Genomic DNA, 20,452 nt, shown 5'->3' on the forward strand with positions numbered 1-20,452 from the left:
GAGGCCGCAGGCGAGAGAAATCGGGCTGTTTACCTATAAAAATCGAAGTCAGCAGGGGTTTATTTATTTTCCCTGTGCCTCCAGTATGGTGCTGATCATTAGATTAAACGGTGAGAAGAAGAGAGGTGTGTGTTGTATCATTGAATTAGGTGGTGGGAAGAGGGCCGGCAGCAGGCACAATCTACTTAGAAGACCAATTTGTGGTGCTCAATTCCCTTGATAAAGTGGGAGTTTTCCTGCGAGGCGCCGGGGCTGGCTGCACGGGGCGGCCAGTGGCCACTGACTACTGCATCCCCACTCTGCTCCAGCCTCTGCTGCCGGGCACCGCTACCGGAGAAACGTTTTACAGGGAGGGTGGTGAGAGCCTGGCCCAGGCACCCAGAGGGGTGGTGGCTGAACCATCCCTGGCGACATCCCAGGCCAGGCTGGACGGGGCTCTGAGCACCCTGAGCTGGTGCAGATGTCCCTGCTCAGGGCAGGGGGGGCACTGGGGGAGCTGGGAAGGGCCCTCAAACCCAAACCCTTCTGTGACTCTGTGATTCTGTGGCCGGGATGTGTGGGCTGGCGGCAGTGTTGGCGTTTCACCAGGAACGGGACAGGTCCTGCTGGGCAGCCAAGGAGTGTGTGTGTGTGTGTGTGAGAGACTCTGTGTGTGTGTATTTGTGTGTGGCCTGTCCCCTGCCAGACTGTGGTGACAGGGAAGGACGCTGACGCTGCCCCACAAGTGTTACCACAGGGACACCTGGTGGGCCGGGGGTCCCTGCAGGGTCCCTGGTGCTGCCCGTCCCCCAGCCTGGGCAGGGTCTGGGGTGCCCGTGCCCCCCGTGCTGTGCAGCCAGCGCTGGGGTGTCACAGTGCCATGGGGGACAGCAGTGGGGTGTTGCTGTGGCAACGCTAGAGCAACAAGCACAGGGCCCAGCCCCGCGTGATGACCATATTTACCTTCCCAGAAACTGCTTCGTGCTCCAACAATTTGCCTCAATTAGGCTCGTTACCGCGTCAGGAGGCTGCAGTGACGGCAGCGGCCGTGGGGGCCAGCAGCTCCGCAGGGGCTGTGCTGGCTGGATCCAGCGCCGCGGCTCTGGGCCGATCCTCACCTGCTCAGCCCCATGGCTCTGCTGCCCCACAAGTAACATGTCCCACAGCCCCAGGGCCCTGCAGCCCCATGGCACTGCGACCCAGACCCCTTTGCCCCATGTCCCCACTGCCTGCATGGCTCCAGCTCCTGCACCCAGGTCCTGCTTGGGCCGGCAGCGAGTTCTGGAGTAAATAGAGGAAAATTACTGCTGGCACAGCACGGCGCTGCACCGGGAGCCAAGTGCGGTGCAGCCAGGGCCAGCGCTGCGGACGTGCCCTCCCCGCGCCATGGCTGCCCCGCTGACATCTGTGCCCTTGTCCTAGCAGCGGTCTGGGATGTGTGGCTCCCCCATCGCCTGTGCTGGCAGCACTGGGAGGGTGGGTTTGGCGGGGGGTGATCGCCTGCCCAGCGCTGCCGTTGACCGCGTGGTGCTGCAAGTGGCTGCTGGTGCCCCAAGCGCTCGCCCCGCTCATCACCTCCCCTGTGCCGGGCTGCGCGTGGGGTTGGGACAGCCAGGAACCGTCACCTGCGCGGGGCCAGGCAGGGTGGGTGACGGGCACTGCCCCGTGCCAGAGTCACAGCAGGGCTGGCTGGCTGTCCTGCCGCCAGCCGTCGGGCAGGGTGCTCCGGCCGGGGATGTGGACCCGGCTAATCCCGGCACACCAGGCGATTGTGGTCCCCAAAGCCGTGGCATCCGGGCTTAGCACTCATGTGCACGGCCCAAGCCTCTTACAGCGCCAGCCCCTGCAGTCGCCCCGGCCGCAGCCAGACCAGCCCAGCATATGGTGACCCGCCGTCCCGCACCCCACGCACTGCTCACAGTGTTCGGTGCTGCCAGCAGCCGCTGCCCGGCCATGGCTTGCGCCGACTCCCAGGGGGGCAGGGGTGCCGGTGGGCAGAGCCAAATGATTTAATTAAAGGCTCCTGGCAGTGAGAGGACAGAGCCGATTAGCAGCCAGAGGAAAGTGCTGGCGAGAGCTGGAGCCCCGGCTGCTGCACTGCTACAGCCGCTGCCGCGCGTCTGCTCACCTGTGCGGGGCCGTGGGGCTGTGGGGCAGGCAGTGGGGCTGCCTTCTGGTGCAGCCCGTCCATGCCGCGTGGCCCAGCTCCCCGTCCGTGGCTGCCGCCATCACCACAGGTGCTTGGGCACAGTCTGGGCACCCCAGTCCCACACCCCGGACCCCCGTCCAGACAGAGGCACATGCGGCGCTGGCCCTGCAGCCCGGCCTGGGCTCACACCTATTTACAGTTACACATAAATTACAGCACTGCACAAAGGGTCTCGAAGGCGCATGAGGGCAGCACCACAGCATGACCCCCCCACCCCACCCCACACAGACGCCCTCCCCACAGAGGTCCAGGTCCTGCTCGCCGTGCCTCCCCGGCAGCTGGCCCAGCCGCGGCCATGGTCCGGCACAGGGCAGCGTCCTCGCCATCAGCGCCTGGAGGAGGACGGAGCTGGGGCCAGCGCGGTCCCCCCCGCCGGCTCAACCCACAGCAGTGGGGCCGGCGCAGCCCCCGCTGTGGCTCAGAAGTGGCTCTCGGCCGTGGTCTCGGGGAACTCGTAGCAGTGGTGCTGCTCCCCCAGGGCCAGGTGCTCGGCGGGGCCACGGCCGCTCCGCTCGGGGTGACGTGTGCCAGGGCGCGCGGCAGCCGGGCCGCGGCCCAGCCCGTTGGCGCAGCTGCTCACCAGCTGGTGCTTCTCGCAGGTGGCGCCGTTGCGGGCGCTGGGCGCATGGCTGTAGGTGTGTCTGTACTCCTCCGCCAGGTCCTTCCCCAGCTTCCAGCGCTGCCACCGCTTCAGCAGCTCCGCCTGCACCTGCGGGCAGCGGCTCTCAGCGCGGCACAGCGCCCGTGGCCGCTGCAGCCCCCCGGCTGCCCCCTCCCATGCCGGCCCACTCACCTCCTTGTTGACGAAGCAGTAGAGAATGGCCACCAGCATCCCCTGCGCAGAGGGAGGAGACGTGTGAGGGGCACGCGGCCGGAGCTCGGCCTCAGCCCTGCTCTGGTCCCCGCAGAAGGCAGCGCTGCGCCGGGCTGGGCTCACCTGGAACGAGCTCAGGAAGAGGTCGAAGAAGAGCTTGACGTAGCGCAGGGTGCCCTGAGCGTGCTCGTCTGTGATGAAGGCGAAGACCACCTCATGGATGCCCAGCAGCGGGATCAGTGTCAGTGTGGACTTGGCCAGCCTGGCGGAGAGGGGCCATCACGCGGGGTCCTGGGGTGGATGCACCCCCAGCATCTGCACCCACCACCCACCTGAACTTGTAGTCAGTGTAACGCATCTGGTGCGCGCGGAGCTTGGAGACGAGGATCTGGATGATGCGGATGAAGATGAAGAAGTTGATCTACAATGGAGGAGTGAGCCATGAGGAGCAGGGTGGAGGCAGGCAGGGCAGGCAGGGCAGGCAGGGCAGGCAGGGCAGGCAGGGTAGCTCTGTCCCCTGCCCAGGGCAGCCCCTTCGCCACAGGGTCGGAGCCTTCTCAGATGCCAAGGCAGGGCTGTGCTGGGCAGATCTGCAGCCCTAGACTCACCAGGATGGCCAGGAACACAGGGAAGCGAAGGATCCACCAGAAGCCCATGTTGTTGTTGGTGGACCAGCACCTGCAGAGTGGCGGGACGGGAACTGCTGGGCAGCCCCTCGACTGGGCGGCTGCTGCAGCCCAGCACAGTGTTGGCAGCCCCAGCTGAGCAAGCACCGTGGCCTGGCACCCTGCTCCTTGCACGGGGCGATTGTGTGGAGCCTCCCGGGGCCATCACACAGTCCCCCCACCCCTCAGCATGTCCCATATGCACCCGCCCATGCTTGGGCGCCCGCAGGTGCTGCTGCAGGGCCTGGTACTCACTGGATATTTTCATAGAGGAACTTCACAATGACCCAGGGAATAAGGAACAGCATGGGGGCCCCTGCAGGGAGGTGTGCAGGGACAGGTGAGGCACGGAGGGGGACAGGGGACAGGGACAGGGAGCCAGCCCCCCCCGCGCTCACCCCAGCCAATGCACAGGTAGAGGGTGAAGTAGCTCCTCTCGGAGAAGACGGCCACCACCAGCAGGTTGTGCAGGTAGATACCCTCCACCAGCAGCCAGCAGTAGTTGGCCACGATGCCGTACTGCATGAAGACCGTGGCCGCCCGGCAGCCCGCGGCTGCCTGCAGGCAGGGGTCAGGGTCAGGGCAGCCTGCTGCCCGCACTGCCCGCGCTGCCTGTGCCCCGCGCTCACCTCGTCGCTCAGCCAGATGTGCACGTTGTAGCCGTCAATTTTGTCGCTGTAGTGAGTCTTGAGCAGAGCGTCGATGACCAGCACAGAGACACCCTTCAGGATGAAGGAGGCGAAGAGGTTCATGTGGATGTAGTTCCTCATGCAGTGCAGCTTGCTGTGAGCAGAGCCGCGTCAGCGCCCGGCCCGGCACGGCTCCACCTGCCCCCATCTCCTGCCCCGTCTCCTGCCCCATCTCCTGCCCCCACTGGGCACCGTGCCTGTGTCCCCACCTGAAGCCCAGCAGCAGGGCCAGGGCGAGGATCAGCGCACACAGGGACATGGAGTAGCCCACGGTGTACATGACCTTGAAGCTGCCATAGGTCTTGGCAAATTTCTCCTGGAGAAGGGGGGAGCAAGTGAAGGCAGGGAAAGGGACAGGGGCAGGCAGGGAGGGGGACAGGCAAGCCAGGCAGGGCATGCAGGGCAGGCAGCCCTGCACCAACCACCCCCAGCTCTGCTCACCTGCGCCTCCAGGTCCTCGGCGTCGAGCTCGCACTGTGTGGCATCGCGCAGGGACTGTCCCTGGGGGCCCGTCACCCACTGCCCGTCTGGCCCGCAGGTCTTGAAGACGTGTCTGTGCTTCACTGCGAGGGGAGGGGGTGATGGGGGGAGCTGGGACCTGGAGCCACTGCAGGCACCGGCTCAGGAGTGAGAGCACAGAGCAGCACCTGCACACGCGTGTGCGCGCGCACACACACACGCAGCCCGCGCTGGCCGTTACCTTTCTGGTACCAGGGCAGGAACCAGGGGCAGGGGACGCTGGCCGTGCTGTTGGGCACTGTGTCGGGCCAGCACGAGAACTTGTCGAAGGTGCGGTTACAGACCAGCTCTGCAGAGGGATGGCACGTGGCAGTGCCCGCGGCCTCGCCGGTGCAGGCAGCCAGCACCAGCCTCCTGCCGGCCCCTCTCCCCGCAGCCCTGTCCCGCGGGACCCGCCAGCGCTCACCTGTGGGCACGGGCAGGCGGCTCATGTTGCGGTGACACTCCTCGCTGTACGCCTTCCAGCTCTCGAAGAGGAAATCCGTGATCTGGGCAGAGACGCCCTGGGAGAACCCAGAGTGTCACCCGCGCCCTGTCTGCAGGACTGCCATGCCAGGCAGGGCAGTGGCCCTGGCTCAGGGATGGCCATGGGCAAGTGCAGGCTGATGTGCCACACAGCGCCGTGCCATGCTGTGCCATGGCCAGGGGTTGCGCAGGGCAGAGCCCGGTCCTGCAGGACGGCCCGTCCTTACCTGGCAGCAAAGCAGCAGCAGCAGGAAGCTGAGGAGACGTGGCCGGGACATCCCTCTGCTGTACCATGAGCTGCATGGGGAGCAGCGCAGCGTGTCGGGCTTCCTACTGTCCCTCGGCAGCTCCTCTGCCCTGACAGAGAAGGTCCTGGCACGCAGGTGACACTGCAGGAGATGGCAGGTGACAGGGATGCAGGTGGTGGGACCCATCCCAGGGCACAGCCGGGGCAGGCAGGCAGGGAAGGGATCCCCCCGGTGCAGAGGCAGCCCGGTCACAGTGCTGCGCTGCTGTCCCCATCCTCGCCTGACTCCACTTGCCTCCAGCATCCAGCTGGCTGTTGGTGCATTTTCCCACCAGGCTGAAGAGCTGCTGGGTACCTGCAGTTTCCACCCCAGGACGGCACCAGAACCACAGCCACACCACCCCCTGCCCCAGAGCCAGAACCAGACCCCCGTCCCTGGCTCCTGCAGCTACTCCAGCCCTGGTGGCTGGAGCGCAGCCACGTAGGGGACGTACCCCCTGTGCAGCATGGACTCTCATGCTGTAATCCTGCCCCTGGGCCCCCCCCAGACCCGAGGGCAGCACCCAGGACCCCTCCCCATGCTGGAGCATCTTCCCAGGGCAGAGGCTGGCACCCGGGCTGCCTCCCCTCCCCACCACCCCCTTGCTTGCGGTGGAGCCACATCCAGCGGCAGGGGAGGCCAGGTCTGGAATGGTCCGGCAGGGTGGCCTTGGGGTGCCCTGTCCCCGTCGCTGTCCCTACAGGTGTCCCCAGCCATGGCACCCACCCAGGATGGCTGCCAGCCCCGGGGTGGTTAACCATTAACCCGCAGGGATCCCCAGCTCACAGGGCTGCCGTGGCCCCAGGAGCGGCTCAGCCAGGCCATGCTGCCGTGGCTCCATCGCCCCAGCCCCAGGACTCACACAGTGCCGGGATCTCTCAGGCAAAGCTCAGCTCACGAGGCTCCATAATTCCCTCCATCCCCCTAAGCCGGTTACGGAGCTCCTGAGTGGGATTTTGGCTCTGCCGACAAGGGCCCATTCTGCCAGCAGCCCCACGGTGCAGCATGGCTCTGTGGGGTGAGAGCGGCTGAGCGGGTCAGGGGACGGGAACAGAACAGACAGCAGTGGCAGTGCCACTGCAGACACTGCGGCATCACCCCCTCATGTCCCCCCGGGCACCAGCCGGAGCACTGCGCTCCCCACCAGCCGCGGCTCCCAGGGCTCGCCGTGCTGCCCACGCCTATTTTTATCCCTGGGAAAGTCGTGTTTCCTCCAAGCAGACCCACTCACCATGTCGCAAACAGCTGCCTGAGCAGCTCATTAATCAGCGCGTGGGGCTCCAGATGCGGCTCGAGAGCTGGATCTGCCATTGCGCCTTATTTAGACCATCCCAGGACAGAGGGAACTGTCTCCTGGGACAGACAGTGCTGGGTGGGCTCTGGGAATGGGGACCTTTGGTGGCACCCACCAGCCACCTGCCAACACCAGCATGCCTGTTCTCATCCCCCGCCAGCCCCACGCCAGCATCCCTGTCCCACCGCCATCCCCACACCAATGTCCCCACCTGCCCCATCCCGCTGCTGGCGCTGGCCCGGCCGCGTGGGAACCTCCTGGTGCCCGGAGCATCCCTGTCCCCAGAGGAGCCGCTCCCTGAGCACCGTGAGCTGGCTGCCAGCCCCACTGTGCAGCAGGAGGCAGCTGTGGGGCAGAGGTGTCTCTATTTTTAGCTGCCTGTGATGGGATTTAGCAGCGGGGAGGCCTCTGCCCCAGACTCCCCCCAGGCTGGCAGCCACCCCTGGCCCCAGGGCCTGGCTGTGGCCAAGCTGGGCAGACTGCACTGGGTGAGGGGTCCTGGCCGCGGGGCCGGTCACGCTCCCCGCCTCAGCAGGGGCTCCCCGCCCTGCCAGGCCCTTTGTCCCAGCTGCCCGTGGTGCCGTGCGGCTGCAGCGCTGTGTCGGCCCCGGCTCCTGCGGTGCCAGAGACCCCCGGCAGCTCGGCCACCCCACTGTGCGCCCTGGAGACACGGGCTGTCTCCAGCAGACATGGGCACGCAGGAGCGGCCGCGGGCAGCTGTCCGTGGGGCGGCACAGACGGGCAGTGGCAGGGAAGGAGCAGCAGCCCTGTGTGGCCAGGACAGCGGGGTCTGGGCGCTCAGACCACCAGCAGCACCGAGCAGCTCCCCAGAGCCGGCACTGCCTGGCACCAGCGCCCGCAGAGCTCAGACCAGCGGGGGCTGCTGGCTGGACGTGCCATGGCCACGGGTGCCAGAAGCCCCTCTGCCATGTTCACCATCGGGTCTACCGGGACTGGGCTCTGTGTCACCACGTCCCTTCACCCTGTCATGCCTGACTGGCTCAGGTGCCACATCCCCCTGCCCTGGGGCCAGGCTTTTGGGGACCTTCCGCTGCACCAAGCCATGGGCACTGGGTTAGGGGTGCCCAGCGTGTGAGTGGGTGCATCTGCCGGGGCCGTGGCATGCCGCAGTGGGCACACAGGGGACTTTTGCCCTGTGCTGGCATTGGGCAACGTGGCATGTCCCTGTGTCATGGCTCTGCGGCTGCTGACCCCAGCGGAGGCCAGGCTGCAAACACCCAGCGCTGCTCTGCTGGTGAGGGAACCCTCGCGCCCGCGATGGGACAGGAGGGAAGAGAAACCAGCCCCGGGGCATCTGCGCCACGTGGGGATGGGTCAATGCCGGCAGCCCCAGCGCTGGGGGACGGGGGTGTCAGACCCGGGTACCATCATCTGCCCTCAGCGGGGGGAGTGGGACGGCACTGATGCTGTGTTGGCTGAGCCAGCAGGTCAAACCCTGCGGGGACTGAGCGAGGAATCTGCCCCCACCACGGGTATTCAGCCCCCACTGCCCTGCAGCTGCTCAGAGCCCCACAGTCGGCAACTGCCCAGGGCAGAGGCGCTTCCCCCGGGGATCGTGTGGCCCCGGCCGGCACCCGGCTCTGGCTGCCATCACACGTGTGAAGGAACGAGCTCCACATCTGGGATCGCTGGAGCCGATTGCTACATGGATCAGCAGTTCAGTGAAGCCTCCACAGGGACATTCATGGGCATCTGCAACGTGACCTGGGAGCGCCCGGCACAACCATGGCCCCGAACAAGCGCCGAGAGGCTGGTGCAGCTCACCGCAGCCCCGCCAGCGCAGCCCTGTGCCCAGCACAGCACCCCTTGCTCAGGAGGTGGCGGTGGGGGCTGCGTCCCCTCCAGACACAGGGATTAGCCCCCCATGTGCTAATGCAGTGCTTTCCACGGCTGGTTTGGCTTTCAGCTCAGCACTACAAGCCAGCGCAGCAGGGGCTTCAGCACTTGGCAAGGGAGGGGACGGTGCAGGGCCAGAGCTGATGCAATGCCAGCGCGAGCCTGGCCCCGCAGATCCTGCTCCACTTTCCACCCAAGGACCACGGTAAGCAGGACAAGCAGTGTGTGGGGATGGGCACAGTGGGGAGGTCTGCCCCACACCCTTCGCTGTCCCCACCTGTGTCCCTGTCCCGAGATTGGGGGCGCCTCCTGCTCCCCATCTGTGACCCACAACTGCTCCAGTCCTCTCCCGTGAAGCAAGTACCAGGAACCTGGGCAGTGGAGGTACAGCTGAACTGCCTGGAGCAGCTCGTTTGCACAGAGATACATGACTGTGGAAACACTGAGCAGCGGCACACGGAAAGAGCCAACGTCACCAGGCACCCACGGTGTCGGATTCTGTGTCACTTTGGACCAACACAACCTAAACCAACCCTGACAGCGTTTTCGTCAACAGGAACACAGGATACAAACAAACGGCAGTCACCCCAGTGCTGCCCGGACGAACACTCCGCATCACCCCCACGGCTGCCCCGCTGCCGAAGGGACGGTCAAGACCATCTTCCACAGCTGCCCGGTGCCAGAGAGGGACGTGGTCTGTGAGCACCAGGCAGCCAGGCAGTGCTCGAATCACTGCGCTGCCTGGCAGGCTCTAGAGAGGGGATGCTGAGCCACGCAGCATCTCGGTCCTGGTTGGGGGAAACAGGTTTTTCTTGTTCATCACATTGCATGAAAACCCATGAAACACAGGATGACACGAGAGACGCAGTGTGACACATGTGGTTAGCGTGTCACAGGGGAAGCGCAGGACTGGGAAAAGGTCAGTGCAGCCAGGAGTGTGCACATGCCTGTGCTGGGAGCTCAGCACCAGCTTCCCCAGAGCAGCTCGTGTCACAAACAAACACTGTGGCCATCATGGCACTGGGGATACTGTTCCACTACCTCACCAAGGAGTGAGATCAGCCCCTGCTCTGCCGAGGTACAGATGTGCAAGTGCCATCGCACACAGCAGCCTGTCCTGGCAGGGTCCCTCACTGTCCCCAGGCACCCACAGCACATGGGCACAGGTCACCAACCGCACACCAGGGCAGGCGATGCTGTGGGGCTGCACTCATGCCCAGCGGCCACTGGCACCCGCTGCTCACAGCCAAGTTCCCCAGAGCCCCTGGGCTGGGGCAGGCAGAGGACAGAGGCTCTGGTCATGGAGGACACCGGGCAGGATGCAAGGGAGGGGCAGAAGGGGACAGAGCGGAGTGGCCGCCCCATCTCCCCTGCATCCAGCTTGCCCAGATCCTGCCTCTGCCTCTGCCTGCCATGAGGCGGGCACGGCGCAGCACTGCGCTCAGCGGCTGGTCTCAGCCCTGCACTGCCGATCAGGGCTTGCGGTCACATTTTTTCATTAACTATTTTTAATCCACATTTTGCCTCTTCTCCATTCAGCCTTTTCTCTGTTCCCCTCTCCAGGCAACAGAACATAATCTGCACTGTGGCGAGCAGAAAGGCACAGGGATTGGTGGGAAGGGCAGGAGCTGGCAGCTGGGGCAGCACTAACATGCTGAGGAGGGGTCCTGCAGGCCCTAAATTATCCTGCTGATGCACAGATAAAGCTGAGGAAATCACAGGGGCAACCACTGACTTTGGCATGGGTCAGGACACCCACAGCACGTGCTGCCAAGCGCTGCATGGGGCAAGGAGGCTGCGTTATGGGTTGCACAGTGAGGCACGGGCAGACCAACGCTCGGCAGTGCTGGCCCTGCAGCAGCAGATACCCCGTCCTCTGCCCGTCCAGCCGTCACGGCTTGAGGGGAGCTAGACTAACTCCTCTCCCTGGCCAGCCCGAGGGAGCTGCCAAGCCGGGAAGTGCAGTGCCAGGCAGAGGTGGACTCGGCCGCTGCTTTGGAGATGCGCTTACAGCCACAAGGACGGCAAGGTCACATACCCAACATGTCCTGGTTAAACAAAGCCATTTACCAACACCGTGTTGACACAGCAGAGCTTGGGACAGAGTCACAAAGGGCACTTGCAATGAGCCCCTGCAACAGCCGGGGAGCTTGGGGAGCACTGGGAAGGGTGGAAAAGCGTCCCCTGCTTCTGCCCCTCGGCAAGAAAGCCACAGGCACTGCTGTGCCCACAGCAGGGAGACCCGGCAGGCACCACCCTGGCAAGGGGCTGATCGAGGAGATGCTCCCAGCGCGTCAGAGCCCGGCTGGTATCACTCACCAGGGGCTCCGGCAGCCAGGGCACCACCCGGAGGTGCCGAGATGCCCAAAGGGCTGAGCCTCTTCCCAGGAACGGTCGAGGCAGCGGCTCAGGCAGTAGCGGGCACAGCCCAGCTGGGCTCTCCCCAGCCCAGGACACCCCTGGCCGAGGAGCTCAGCCCCGCCGGGGCCGGTGCCCGGCTCCGGGACGACTCCGAGAGCTGCTGCTCCGGCCCCCGGTGCTTCAGCCACGGCCCCGGGGATGCGACGCCGGACCCGAGTCCCCATCCAGGCGCTGGGGCGTGCGGCATCGCGGCGGGCGGGGAGCCCCGAGCCCGCAGGGATGGGCGCTCCGCTCCCTCCTCCCTCCCTCTTCGTACCTGTCGGCTCTGGGCTCGCGCCGGCTCCCGGGCGCATCTCGGTGTTAGCGGGGACCGGCACCGGCGCCCTCGGCCGCTCCGGCGAAAACTTTTGCCGGAGCCGCGGCGGCGGCGGCTGTGGTGGCTCGGGGGGAGGGACCGGGGCAGTGGGAGGGACCGCGGGCGAGGAGCCGCGTCCTGCCGCCCCGCTCCTCCCGCCGGCACGGGGGGACGCAGCCCGGTCCCCCCGCCCCGCCCCGCCGGCCCCGGGCGCTCGGCGCTGTGCGCGGCGCGGTCCGAGCGGCTCGGCATCAACCCGGGAGCTGCAGGGGCGCGGCCGCTTGTCCCCGCCGCCGGCTCCTCCGCTCCCGGCACCGGCTCGGCTCCCCGGCGGGGATGGGGTGGGCGGAGCGGCGGGGACAGCTGGACCGCACCGGCCCCGAGGGAGAGGGACCGGTACCCGCGGCTACGGGGGGCTCCCCGGGGCTGCTCCCCGGCCCCGGCGAGGCGGCAGGACCCCGAGGCTATCCTGCGGTCCCGGGACTTTCCCGACACTCCCGTCCCCCCCGAGGACCCGGACAAACCTGGGTCGCGCAGCCGGAGCTGCCACGACCCCCGCGTTCCGGCCACGGCCGGCGGTGACGGGTCCGTGTTTGCGGCGCTGCCACACTGCGGCACCGGGTAAACACATCCCGGCCCCCTGAGCCCCCGCGTCTGGGGCTGCAGCGTGGCCCGGGCAGGTCCCCCGCCCGCGGGGCCACCAGCAGCTGCGCTGCCCCGGCCCTTGGGCACCAACAGATTTACCTTGGGTCGACAGCCGTGGCGGCCATGGAGGCTGTGGCAGCTCGGGGACACCGAGCGTCCTCCCACCTGGCACCCGGCCAGCCCTGCCCCCGGAGCTGGCTGCAGCACGGGGCTCTTGGAGCCCCCCCAGCCGGGGTCCCGCTCACTGGCAGCCCCTGCAGGTGTGGAGAGAGCAGCTCAGACACCTGGGCACACGCTGGGGCTTGCGGATGCCTCACCAGCACTGGGGGGGTTTCAGACTCGCAGCTGCACCCCCTGGACACAGCCCTCACATCCCCCCAGGTCCGGGCTATGGAGGGGGCATCAGCAGCCCCCAACCCTGCCTGGGCTGAGGGTTGACTGCTGGGGTGGGCAGAGGCCTGGGCAGGGTGAGACCTGCAGGGTCAGCGCAAACACGGCTGGCAACGCGCTGTTGACAGGGTTGAGGCCCCTCGATTCCCGATGCTCAGAGATAAGAAGGGCTCCCGCACCACGGAGCTGCTGGACGCGCCGTGCTCCAGGCTGCGTCTGGCACACACTGTCCTGCCGGGGTGGCCGCAGCATCGCTCAGCTGCCGTAAGGGTTGTGGGAAGAGGGCGTGTGAGCGGTGGGAGTGTGGGGCTGGTACAGCCAGCAGGACCATGGCTGGGCTGGAATGTCCCTGCCACTGGCCAGGACAGGGTCCTGCGGTTCTGCATTGGCCTTTGGCGTGGGCACAGAGCAGCACTCGTCACCCTGGAAGTGGTGCTGTGGTGGCCGGAGGCACAAGGCACCACAGCCCGTGCAGCCCCCGGCCCTTCATGAGAAAAGAGGGTTCAGCTCGCCCCATGCTCACCTGCCCACAGCTCTCATACAAATCCAGGCACAGGAACAAAGCAGCAGTGCCAGCCAGCATCGTTAGACTTCGTTAAGGTGACGAGCTTTCACTTCTCTGCTCTTCCAGGCTGGCTCCGTTCCGCCCGTTGGAGTCCAATTAGCGTCACATCCAGCAGGCAGCTCCCGCGCCGAGGCAGCGCCGGCAGGCGCCCGGCACAGCCCTGCCCGCTACGCTGAGCCCGGGCACAGCTCAGCGCAGGGCTGGCCCACGGGACATGGGCAGCCCAGGCCCACGCACCCCCAGGGCCAGGCCGGGGGCACTGAATGGGGTGCAAACCCCCTGCTCAGGGCAATGCCGAGGGGCATGAGCCTTGTTCTCCTGGGGAGCTCAGCTCCAAGCCTGAGCCCCCCAGTGGGAGGCGCACAGCATCTCCCACACGAGCAGCACACCAGGCCCTGTGCTTGTTCCACTGTTTATTATATATTAAGGTCACAGATATTCCAGTTCTTTGATCCCTTGGGGCCACCACACGCAGGGGTGCACATGGAAAGGGGCTGGTGCCTGCAGCCCCTGTGGGCAGGGTGAGGTGGGCCGGGGGGCAGACGGGGCTGGGGTCTGCCCTGGCCACGGTGTGAACGGGGGGCCCGGGGCAATGCGGGATGGATGCTCCCCCCGAGGCTGGGTCTGGGGAGGGTCAGCGCCCTGCAGGCGAGGGAGCAGGTGCCAGGGGGGCTGGTGGGGGCCCTGCCTGGCCACTGCCAGCACCCCCGGGTCTCTGCTCTGTCATTGGTACAAGGCACAATCCCTGAAGAGCCCAGCAGCCAGCGGGTGCTGGGGAGGTTTGGCAGGTGGGAGCAGGGGGTGTTTGGGGGGCTGGGAAGCAGAGTAGGGACCCAGCGGAGGAGTGTGGGGCCAGGGGCACTGAGGGGTCCAGGGCTGAGCCGGCGTCTCCCCTGCCTGCTCGCAGAGGAGGCTGGGACTCGGCCCACCCTGCGCCCTGCGGCCCTGGCACAGCCCCCGCCGCAGCATGGACATCACCCCCCCAGCTCCACGGGGCCACATGGGTCCCCTCTGCCCCCAGGACAGGGCAGTCCTGCTCCCGGCGGCCCACACGGGACAGGGCTGAGGGAGGTTGGGGCAGGACTTGTGGCCAGAAGGGCAGTGGAAAACAGCAGAAAAATCCCAAACCAACAGTGCAGGGGGAACAAGAGGTCCAAGAATATCCCAGAGGTAACAGAGATGCTGAGAACGGGGGTGAAAGAGGAGAGTCTGGGACTGGTTGGTCACAGGCACTGGCAAGGCACAGGAGTGGGGACAAGGGGAACGGTGCTGGCCCCAGACAGCAGAGAGGGGTTCTGGGGTCTCAGCGGTGACCCGCATTCTCACCCCCCTGGGGTGAGGAGGGGTCCTGTCCCTCCTACTCAGGTGATCACTTTCATTCCAAAATGTTTGCGCAGCTGTTCCAGGAAGATAAAGGTGAGGACAGTCTGAGGAACAAGCCGGACGGCAGCAGGAACAAAGCCCTGGAAGAGACAGTGAGAAAAGGGCGAGTCAGCGTGTGCCTGGCCCTGGGCTTCCCTGTCAGGGCCGAGGGTGCCGGGAGCCCGAGCCCCAGGAGCGGCGCGAGCTGGCAAGCACGGGGGAGTGTCTGGCCGGGCATGCAGCACGAGCTGTGGGGAGCCGGGGCCTCGGTGCAGGCAGAGACTGCACAGCGGTGAGGGAGGCACCGCAGCCATCGCTGTGCACACAGATCTCAGCATCATGCATCAACCCCTCTGCCCGCAAACACAGCAGTGCTGGCATCACCACCACGTAGGCAGAATCTCAGGAGATGCCCGGGTCAGATCCCACAGCCCCTGGCTCAGAAGGGGGCTGGACGCTGCCTGGAGGGGACGAGCGGACAGGCTGTAACGGAAAATGCCTGACTTACAGAATCTGGAAGAGACCTCAGGTGTGAAACCTCTTTTCGGGGGCCCTCCCAGGAGTGAGACTGAACTCAGGGGTGGTTGCACCAAACCTGGGCATGTAGGGCCCCAGAGCTGACCGGTGTCTGTGGCTCAGCAGCTCCAACCGAGTGCAGGGGCCCCCTGCCCGGACCCGCACTCCGTGTGGGAGCCCGGCGGGTGCAGCAGGGCAGCGGCTGCGGTGCCCGGGCCCAGGCCATGGCTGGCAGCACCGCGGGGACAGGCAGACCAAGGGCTGACATGGCAGCAGCCGCACCACAGGCAGCACAGCCCAGGGGGCTCCTGCCCAGCACCGTTCTGGACATCAACTCTGCTCCCAGCCCAGGTCTCCCCACTGCCCTCCACCAGCCCGTCCCAGGTGTCTCCAGCCAGGTACCTTGTAGAAGGCGAGGGGCCCGAGCTTGGCAGTCTCCATGGCACAGTGAGTGACACCCTAGAGCAACAGGGAGGGATGAGGAGGTGCCGGGAGGCAGAGGCCAGTGTGCAAAGGGGATGGGAGGTGGGCAGGAGGGACCACTCACCTGGTACTCGCCCTGGGAGTTCATGAGGCGCGTCTTGAGCACGTCCAGGGGCTGGCACAGGAATGTGGCGCATCCACCCTGGGGAGAGGCAGCCGGGTCAGCAGCGGCGGCTCGAGGAGCCCTGGGTGCCAGGACTGCCATGGTCCCCAGAGGGACCCAGAGCCCCACCGGCACCCACCCCCGGGCTGGGAGCCCCACAGTGGCCTCTGTGCCTGGCCCTGCTTCATCCCAGTCCTGAGAAGCAGCTGTGGCAGCCCCAGCCCTGCCTCCCACAACCAGCCCTGCTCACAGCGATGAAGCTGGCCAGGAAGTGAGTGAGGATGTTGTCTGACAGGAACCCAGTCGCCAGAACCAGCTGCTTGGTCTGGTCATAACAGGAGAGCTGTGGACACATGGCATATTAGCGACACGTCCCCTCTCCTCACCAGGGACTGCCCCTGTCACCTGCTGCCCTGCACAGTTGTCCTACCTGCCCGATGGTGACGAGGGCCCCTCGGCTGGATGCCATCGTAGCTCCTGAGAAGAGTTTCTTCAGGCCCTCTGTGGACAGACAGATTGGGATCTGCACAGTCCTGGACACCACTCACCCTCCTGTCTCCCACGAACCCCATGGGTCAGTGTCCCAGACCCTCACACAACAGTGCTTGAAACACACAACAGCAAACGGGCTGTGGGAAAGGGGAATTCTGGAGAAGAGCACCACCTCCTCCCTGCTGCTCATCCCCCTTCCCACCTGCTCCATCCTGTTGGGCTTTTTCACAGCAGCATCTCCCTTTTCCCCTGGATGACAGGCAGGCTGCCAGGCCCCGCCGCGCCTGCCCGCGGACAGAAGGTTCAGAGGAGCCGGGCGCTGCCCGACCCGCGGCTCCGCTGGCCCACGGCCACCCTCTGTCCCACGGCTGCCCGGAGTCTGTTCCTGGTGTCAGCGAGGACAGCCCAGGCGCGCTCACTCCGCCCGGCTGGCACGGCCTCACCTTCCCGGAGGACGCGGTACATGCCGTCCAGGGCGTGAGAATAGCTGGAAGGAGCGAGAGGGGACGGCATCAGGGCCGGAGCTTCCCCAGCGCCCCGGCAGCCCCGCCGCCCCGAGCGGGCGGCTGCAGCTGCCGGGGCCGCAGCCCCGGCCGCGGTGCCCCCGGTACGGCCCCGGTACGGCCCCGGTACGGCCCCGGTACGGCCCCGGTGCCGGTGCAGTGCTGCCCCCCCGCGGCCACACGGACCCCGGACCGGGGAGCCCGGCACATCCCGACCCGTCCTCTCTGCCCCGGCCCCCACTCACTTGCGCCGCTGGGCCGGCGGCTGCTTCATGTCGTTCTGCATCCTGCAAGGCAGAGCACGGGGTGAGCGGGGGCCGCTGTCCCCCCGGCACCGGGGACCCGGGGCGAGTCTGTCCCTGCTCAGGGCAGCGGGCAGGGCCCCAGCAAATGGGTCACGTTGTCTGTTTGCAAAGGGACAAGAAAGCTGCCTCCAGCCACACACCTCCTGGGGGCCACGAGAGGGGATGGGGCTGGGGCTGTCACTGATGGGCAGAACAACCCTGGTCCCTTGGGGTACAGAAGTCCACGGGACGGGGCCACTACCCACAGGCAGCCTGGTCAGGGGCAGTCAGGAGCACGGGGACCGTCCCACCACCCCAACTGCTGCCGCGCGCCAGCCACGAGCCTCCCCCAGCAGCAGCACCAGGACACAAGCAGGACTGACCTGACGTTCACCATGTCAGCCGGAGTCCCCACTAACCCACCGGTGAAACCTGCAGCCAAAGAAGAGCCGGGGTCAGGTGGCTTCTCAAGCCTGCGGGAGCCTGGGGCTGTGGGACTCTCACTCACCTCCCACTGCCCCCATCAGCACTTTCTGGTAGAAGGGGGGAGGCCCCTGGCTGCCCCGGCCCAAGTGGTTCTTCGCGGTCTCGTAGATGGCAAAGCGAGTCAAGGAATACGTCATCTGCAGGAGAGGGACAATGAGCCGCTGTGTCTCGCTGGGGGCTGCCGCCCCGGCCCTGCGGCTCGGGCAGCCTGTCAGCTCCAGCCCGGCTGCACAACGGGGAGGGCAGCGCCGCAGGAGCCCTGTGCTGGCCTCGGGGGACCAGAGGCCGGCAGGGCACAGCAGCACTCACCTGCCGGCACAACGAGGCGCTGAGCCCGTTGTAGAGAGCCAGGAAGCCGTCAGTGCGGATCACACGCATCGCCATCCCCATCATCCGCATCTTCGCCTCCTGCTGCGTCTGCAGGTGGACCTGGGGCAGAGTCCAGCAGTGTCAGTGCACCAGCTCAGCGCCGGGCAGCAACGGGAGAGCACCGGGCAGCGCTGGACATGCTGGGTGCTTGTCAGGGTGACTCGTTAGCACTCGTGCAGGAGGTTTCCTGCAAACAGCAATAGCTCCAGGCTCCGCTCACCTAAGCAGCACTGGGAAACTGGCGCAGGCCAGCGCGGCGGAGGCTGCGGGAGCAGGACGAGTGCTGAGGCACCTGCCCACAGCCCCTCCCAGGCGCCTGCCCAGCCCAGGGGCCTCACGGCTCGTGCCGAGGTGAAGCAGTGGTGCCTGCTCCTCCGAGAAACGCTCTGGGAGGATCCAGCAGCACATGAGTGAGCGAGCAACCAGTGTGGGTTAGCTCAGAGGGGCCACGACGAGGCTGGTGAATTCATGACCTCCTGCTGCCCTGTGCCCTTGCTGCGCGAGGCCTCCAGAGTAACTTCCCCTCCTCCCCAGCCGCAGGAATCGCAGCAGCAGGACGACGGCCCTGCAGTCCTGCTCACCAGCTTGGAAAGCTCCCTGTCACAGCCAGGCACTCCCCTCCCCGCCCGCGGCCGCCCAGCGCCTCCCGCCATTGCCGGAGGAAGCAGCAGCAGGACCGCGGGGCTGGCTGGGACAGAGGAGCCGTGTCGGTCGGTGTCGGAGCATGTTCAGAGTGCACTCGCCCGGCCCCATTCTGTGCAAATCACATGTCAGTCAAAGGCCCCGGCAGATCAAATTAAAGAGAGCAAAGGGCCGCTGGCGGGCAGCCAGGCCTGGCTCCCATTACAGAAGCCTCAGCACGGCCGGAGCGTGGGACACGCTGCAGGATGCTGGGAGCAGCCTCTGTCTCCCATGCAGGGCAGCTGCAGGGTGCAGGGAAGGGGACCTGCATTTGACCCCGGCAAGCACATTTTGGGCATCAGGGACCAGAGCTTGTGGCGTGTTGGGGAGCTGGGCAAGCAGCTGCTGGACAGCCCGGCACAGGCAGGTACACCGGAGCCATGCCTGGCGCATCTGCTGCCTGTCCACCCCAGGGGAAGCGCAGGCAGGAGGGCAGGGGACGGGCTGGCCAGCGCTGTGGTCACCGCTGCAGGGCAGGCAGCCCTGTGGGCGGCCAGCGGCTGCACTGTGCCAGCCCAGGCGTCCCGGCAGCAGCACAAGCCCCCTCTGGACAGCTGGGGCCTCCCACCGAGGCCAAGGTCCAGAGGTGCTGTGAGGTGCCCTTGGACCCCTGCCCTGCTAGACCCCGAGGCCTCTCATGCTCCCCCACACCTGGCACCAGCCCCGCTGCAGGGGAGTTCGGGTCAAAGGTAGCTCCGTGTTCAACAGTCAGACACGAGCCCTCTGGCAAAAACAGTGGCTGGTCTGGCTGCTCATGGCTGCAGGGCAGACGGGGGCTGCGCATCTGCGGGGACACAACCCAAAAGTCACATCCGTCACGCTGGCTCAGGGACAGAGACAGACCCAGAGACGTGTGCCAGACTAATTCCCCTGCTTAGCGTCTTGCCAGGGCATCCCACACAAGCTCCCACGGGCTGTCGGCCACCTCCGCTGGGCAGGCAGGGCCAGCCGGGCATGGCAACGGGCCGAGCACTGGGGAAGCGGCATCCCCTGCCAGGGCCGGTTTCTCTCCTGGGCCTGTGCCTGTCACATCGTCCCCTCTCTCCACGCAGAGGGGTGGGAAGGGGCTGCCTGTCCCCAGCCTTGCCCACCGGCACGGCAGACCCTGGGCTGGTGCTCCCGCTCCCCCCGCAGCCCGCCCGGCTGCCAGGCTGGTCACGGCTTGGCCGGCACACAAGGCAGCGCTGGCACTCGCCCCGTCCGTGGGCGCTGGCAGCGCCAGTCTTGTGCGGGAGCGGGGATGCCGGGCTGGCCGCAGAGCCTCGGTGACACCTCGGCCGAGGACACGGAGCCCAGTGGGCCAGCGTCCAGCGCCGCGGCCCCGGAGCCACCGCCGTGCCGCGCACAGGCGCCCGGGCAGGGCTGCCCGGGGTGTCCTCCATGACCCCCGCACGCCACAGCCCCCGGGCCGGCACCCCGCGCTCCCCCCGCCCGTCCCCGGCTCCTCCCCGAGCCCAGGGCCGCATCCCCGCGCTCTCGGTGCTCGCACAGCCGCAGCCCGGCCGCTCAGAACCGGCTCCCCGGTCCTCTGCGGCCGTTCCCCGGCACCCGCTGCCGCCCTCCGCCACCTCAGAGCCGCGTCTCGCAGCCGTTCCCCTGCCCCGCACGGCGGTTACCGGCTCCCTCAGAGCCGTTGGCCGGCCGCTCAGAGCCGGCCCCACAACCGGTCCCCAGTCTCTCACGGCTGCCCCACAGCGTTCGCCGGTCCCGGCCCCCGTCCCCCCGACCGGGTCCCACAGCCGTCCCCCCAGTCGTTTCCCGGTCCCGGTCGCCGTTCCCCCAGCCGATGCCCGTTTCCCCCGCCGGTGCCCGGTCCCCCGCAGCCGCTCCCCCCGCCGGCGCCCGGCCCCGCCCGGCGCTCACCTTCAGCAGGTCCAGCGGGTGGGTGCAGCAGGCGGCGCCGGACGACGCGAGGCCGCCGAAGTACCAGCGCGACACGCGCCGCTCCGCCATGGGCGCCGCTCTGCGCCGGGACCCGCCCCCGCCCCGGCCACGCCCCCTCCCAGGCCACGCCCCCGCCCGGTACCGCTGCCGCGCCCGCCGATCGCTGCGGCCGGCCCGGGGTTGCGGGAGCACGGC

General features: G+C 67.2%; 2 protein-coding genes across 5 annotated transcripts; both read right to left on the reverse strand.

The window, feature by feature from the left end:
• Positions 1-2,521: 2,521 nt before the first annotated feature.
• Positions 2,522-11,537, reverse strand: GCGR (glucagon receptor). 2 transcript variants are annotated; one of them, XM_065647741.1, is made up of 14 exons: positions 11,456-11,537; positions 5,568-5,637; positions 5,282-5,378; positions 5,057-5,164; positions 4,798-4,919; positions 4,566-4,672; positions 4,297-4,450; positions 4,066-4,225; positions 3,923-3,983; positions 3,611-3,680; positions 3,335-3,423; positions 3,126-3,264; positions 2,982-3,023; positions 2,522-2,897 (listed from the first exon to the last, which is right to left on the reverse strand). In XM_065647741.1, exons 2-14 carry the CDS (start codon positions 5,616-5,618, stop codon positions 2,607-2,609), a joined length of 1,491 nt encoding a protein of 496 aa, XP_065503813.1. In that variant the 5' UTR covers positions 5,619-5,637; positions 11,456-11,537; the 3' UTR covers positions 2,522-2,606. The 2 variants fall into 2 exon arrangements, with proteins under 2 accessions (XP_065503813.1, XP_065503814.1); XM_065647742.1 differs by having other exon boundaries at positions 5,568-5,729; positions 11,456-11,530.
• A 2,818-nt stretch (positions 11,538-14,355) lies between these two features.
• On the reverse strand, positions 14,356-20,331 carry SLC25A10 (solute carrier family 25 member 10). Of its 3 annotated transcripts, XM_065647800.1 has the most exons (12): positions 20,237-20,331; positions 17,633-17,752; positions 17,346-17,460; positions 17,221-17,269; positions 16,799-16,840; positions 16,494-16,537; positions 15,989-16,059; positions 15,809-15,901; positions 15,520-15,597; positions 15,375-15,431; positions 14,841-14,939; positions 14,480-14,557 (listed from the first exon to the last, which is right to left on the reverse strand). In XM_065647800.1, the coding sequence occupies exons 1-11, from the start codon at positions 20,324-20,326 to the stop codon at positions 14,859-14,861; spliced, it is 840 nt and encodes a 279-aa protein (XP_065503872.1). In that variant the 5' UTR covers positions 20,327-20,331; the 3' UTR covers positions 14,480-14,557; positions 14,841-14,858. The 3 variants fall into 3 exon arrangements, with proteins under 3 accessions (XP_065503869.1, XP_065503870.1, XP_065503872.1); XM_065647797.1 differs by lacking the exon at positions 14,841-14,939 and having other exon boundaries at positions 14,356-14,557; XM_065647798.1 differs by lacking the exons at positions 14,841-14,939; positions 20,237-20,331 and adding an exon at positions 18,274-18,403 and having other exon boundaries at positions 14,356-14,557.
• Positions 20,332-20,452: the final 121 nt, after the last annotated feature.

Source organism: Caloenas nicobarica, chromosome 18 (genome assembly GCF_036013445.1).
Source record: "Caloenas nicobarica isolate bCalNic1 chromosome 18, bCalNic1.hap1, whole genome shotgun sequence".
In the NCBI taxonomy this organism is placed as follows: domain Eukaryota; kingdom Metazoa; phylum Chordata; class Aves; order Columbiformes; family Columbidae; genus Caloenas; species Caloenas nicobarica.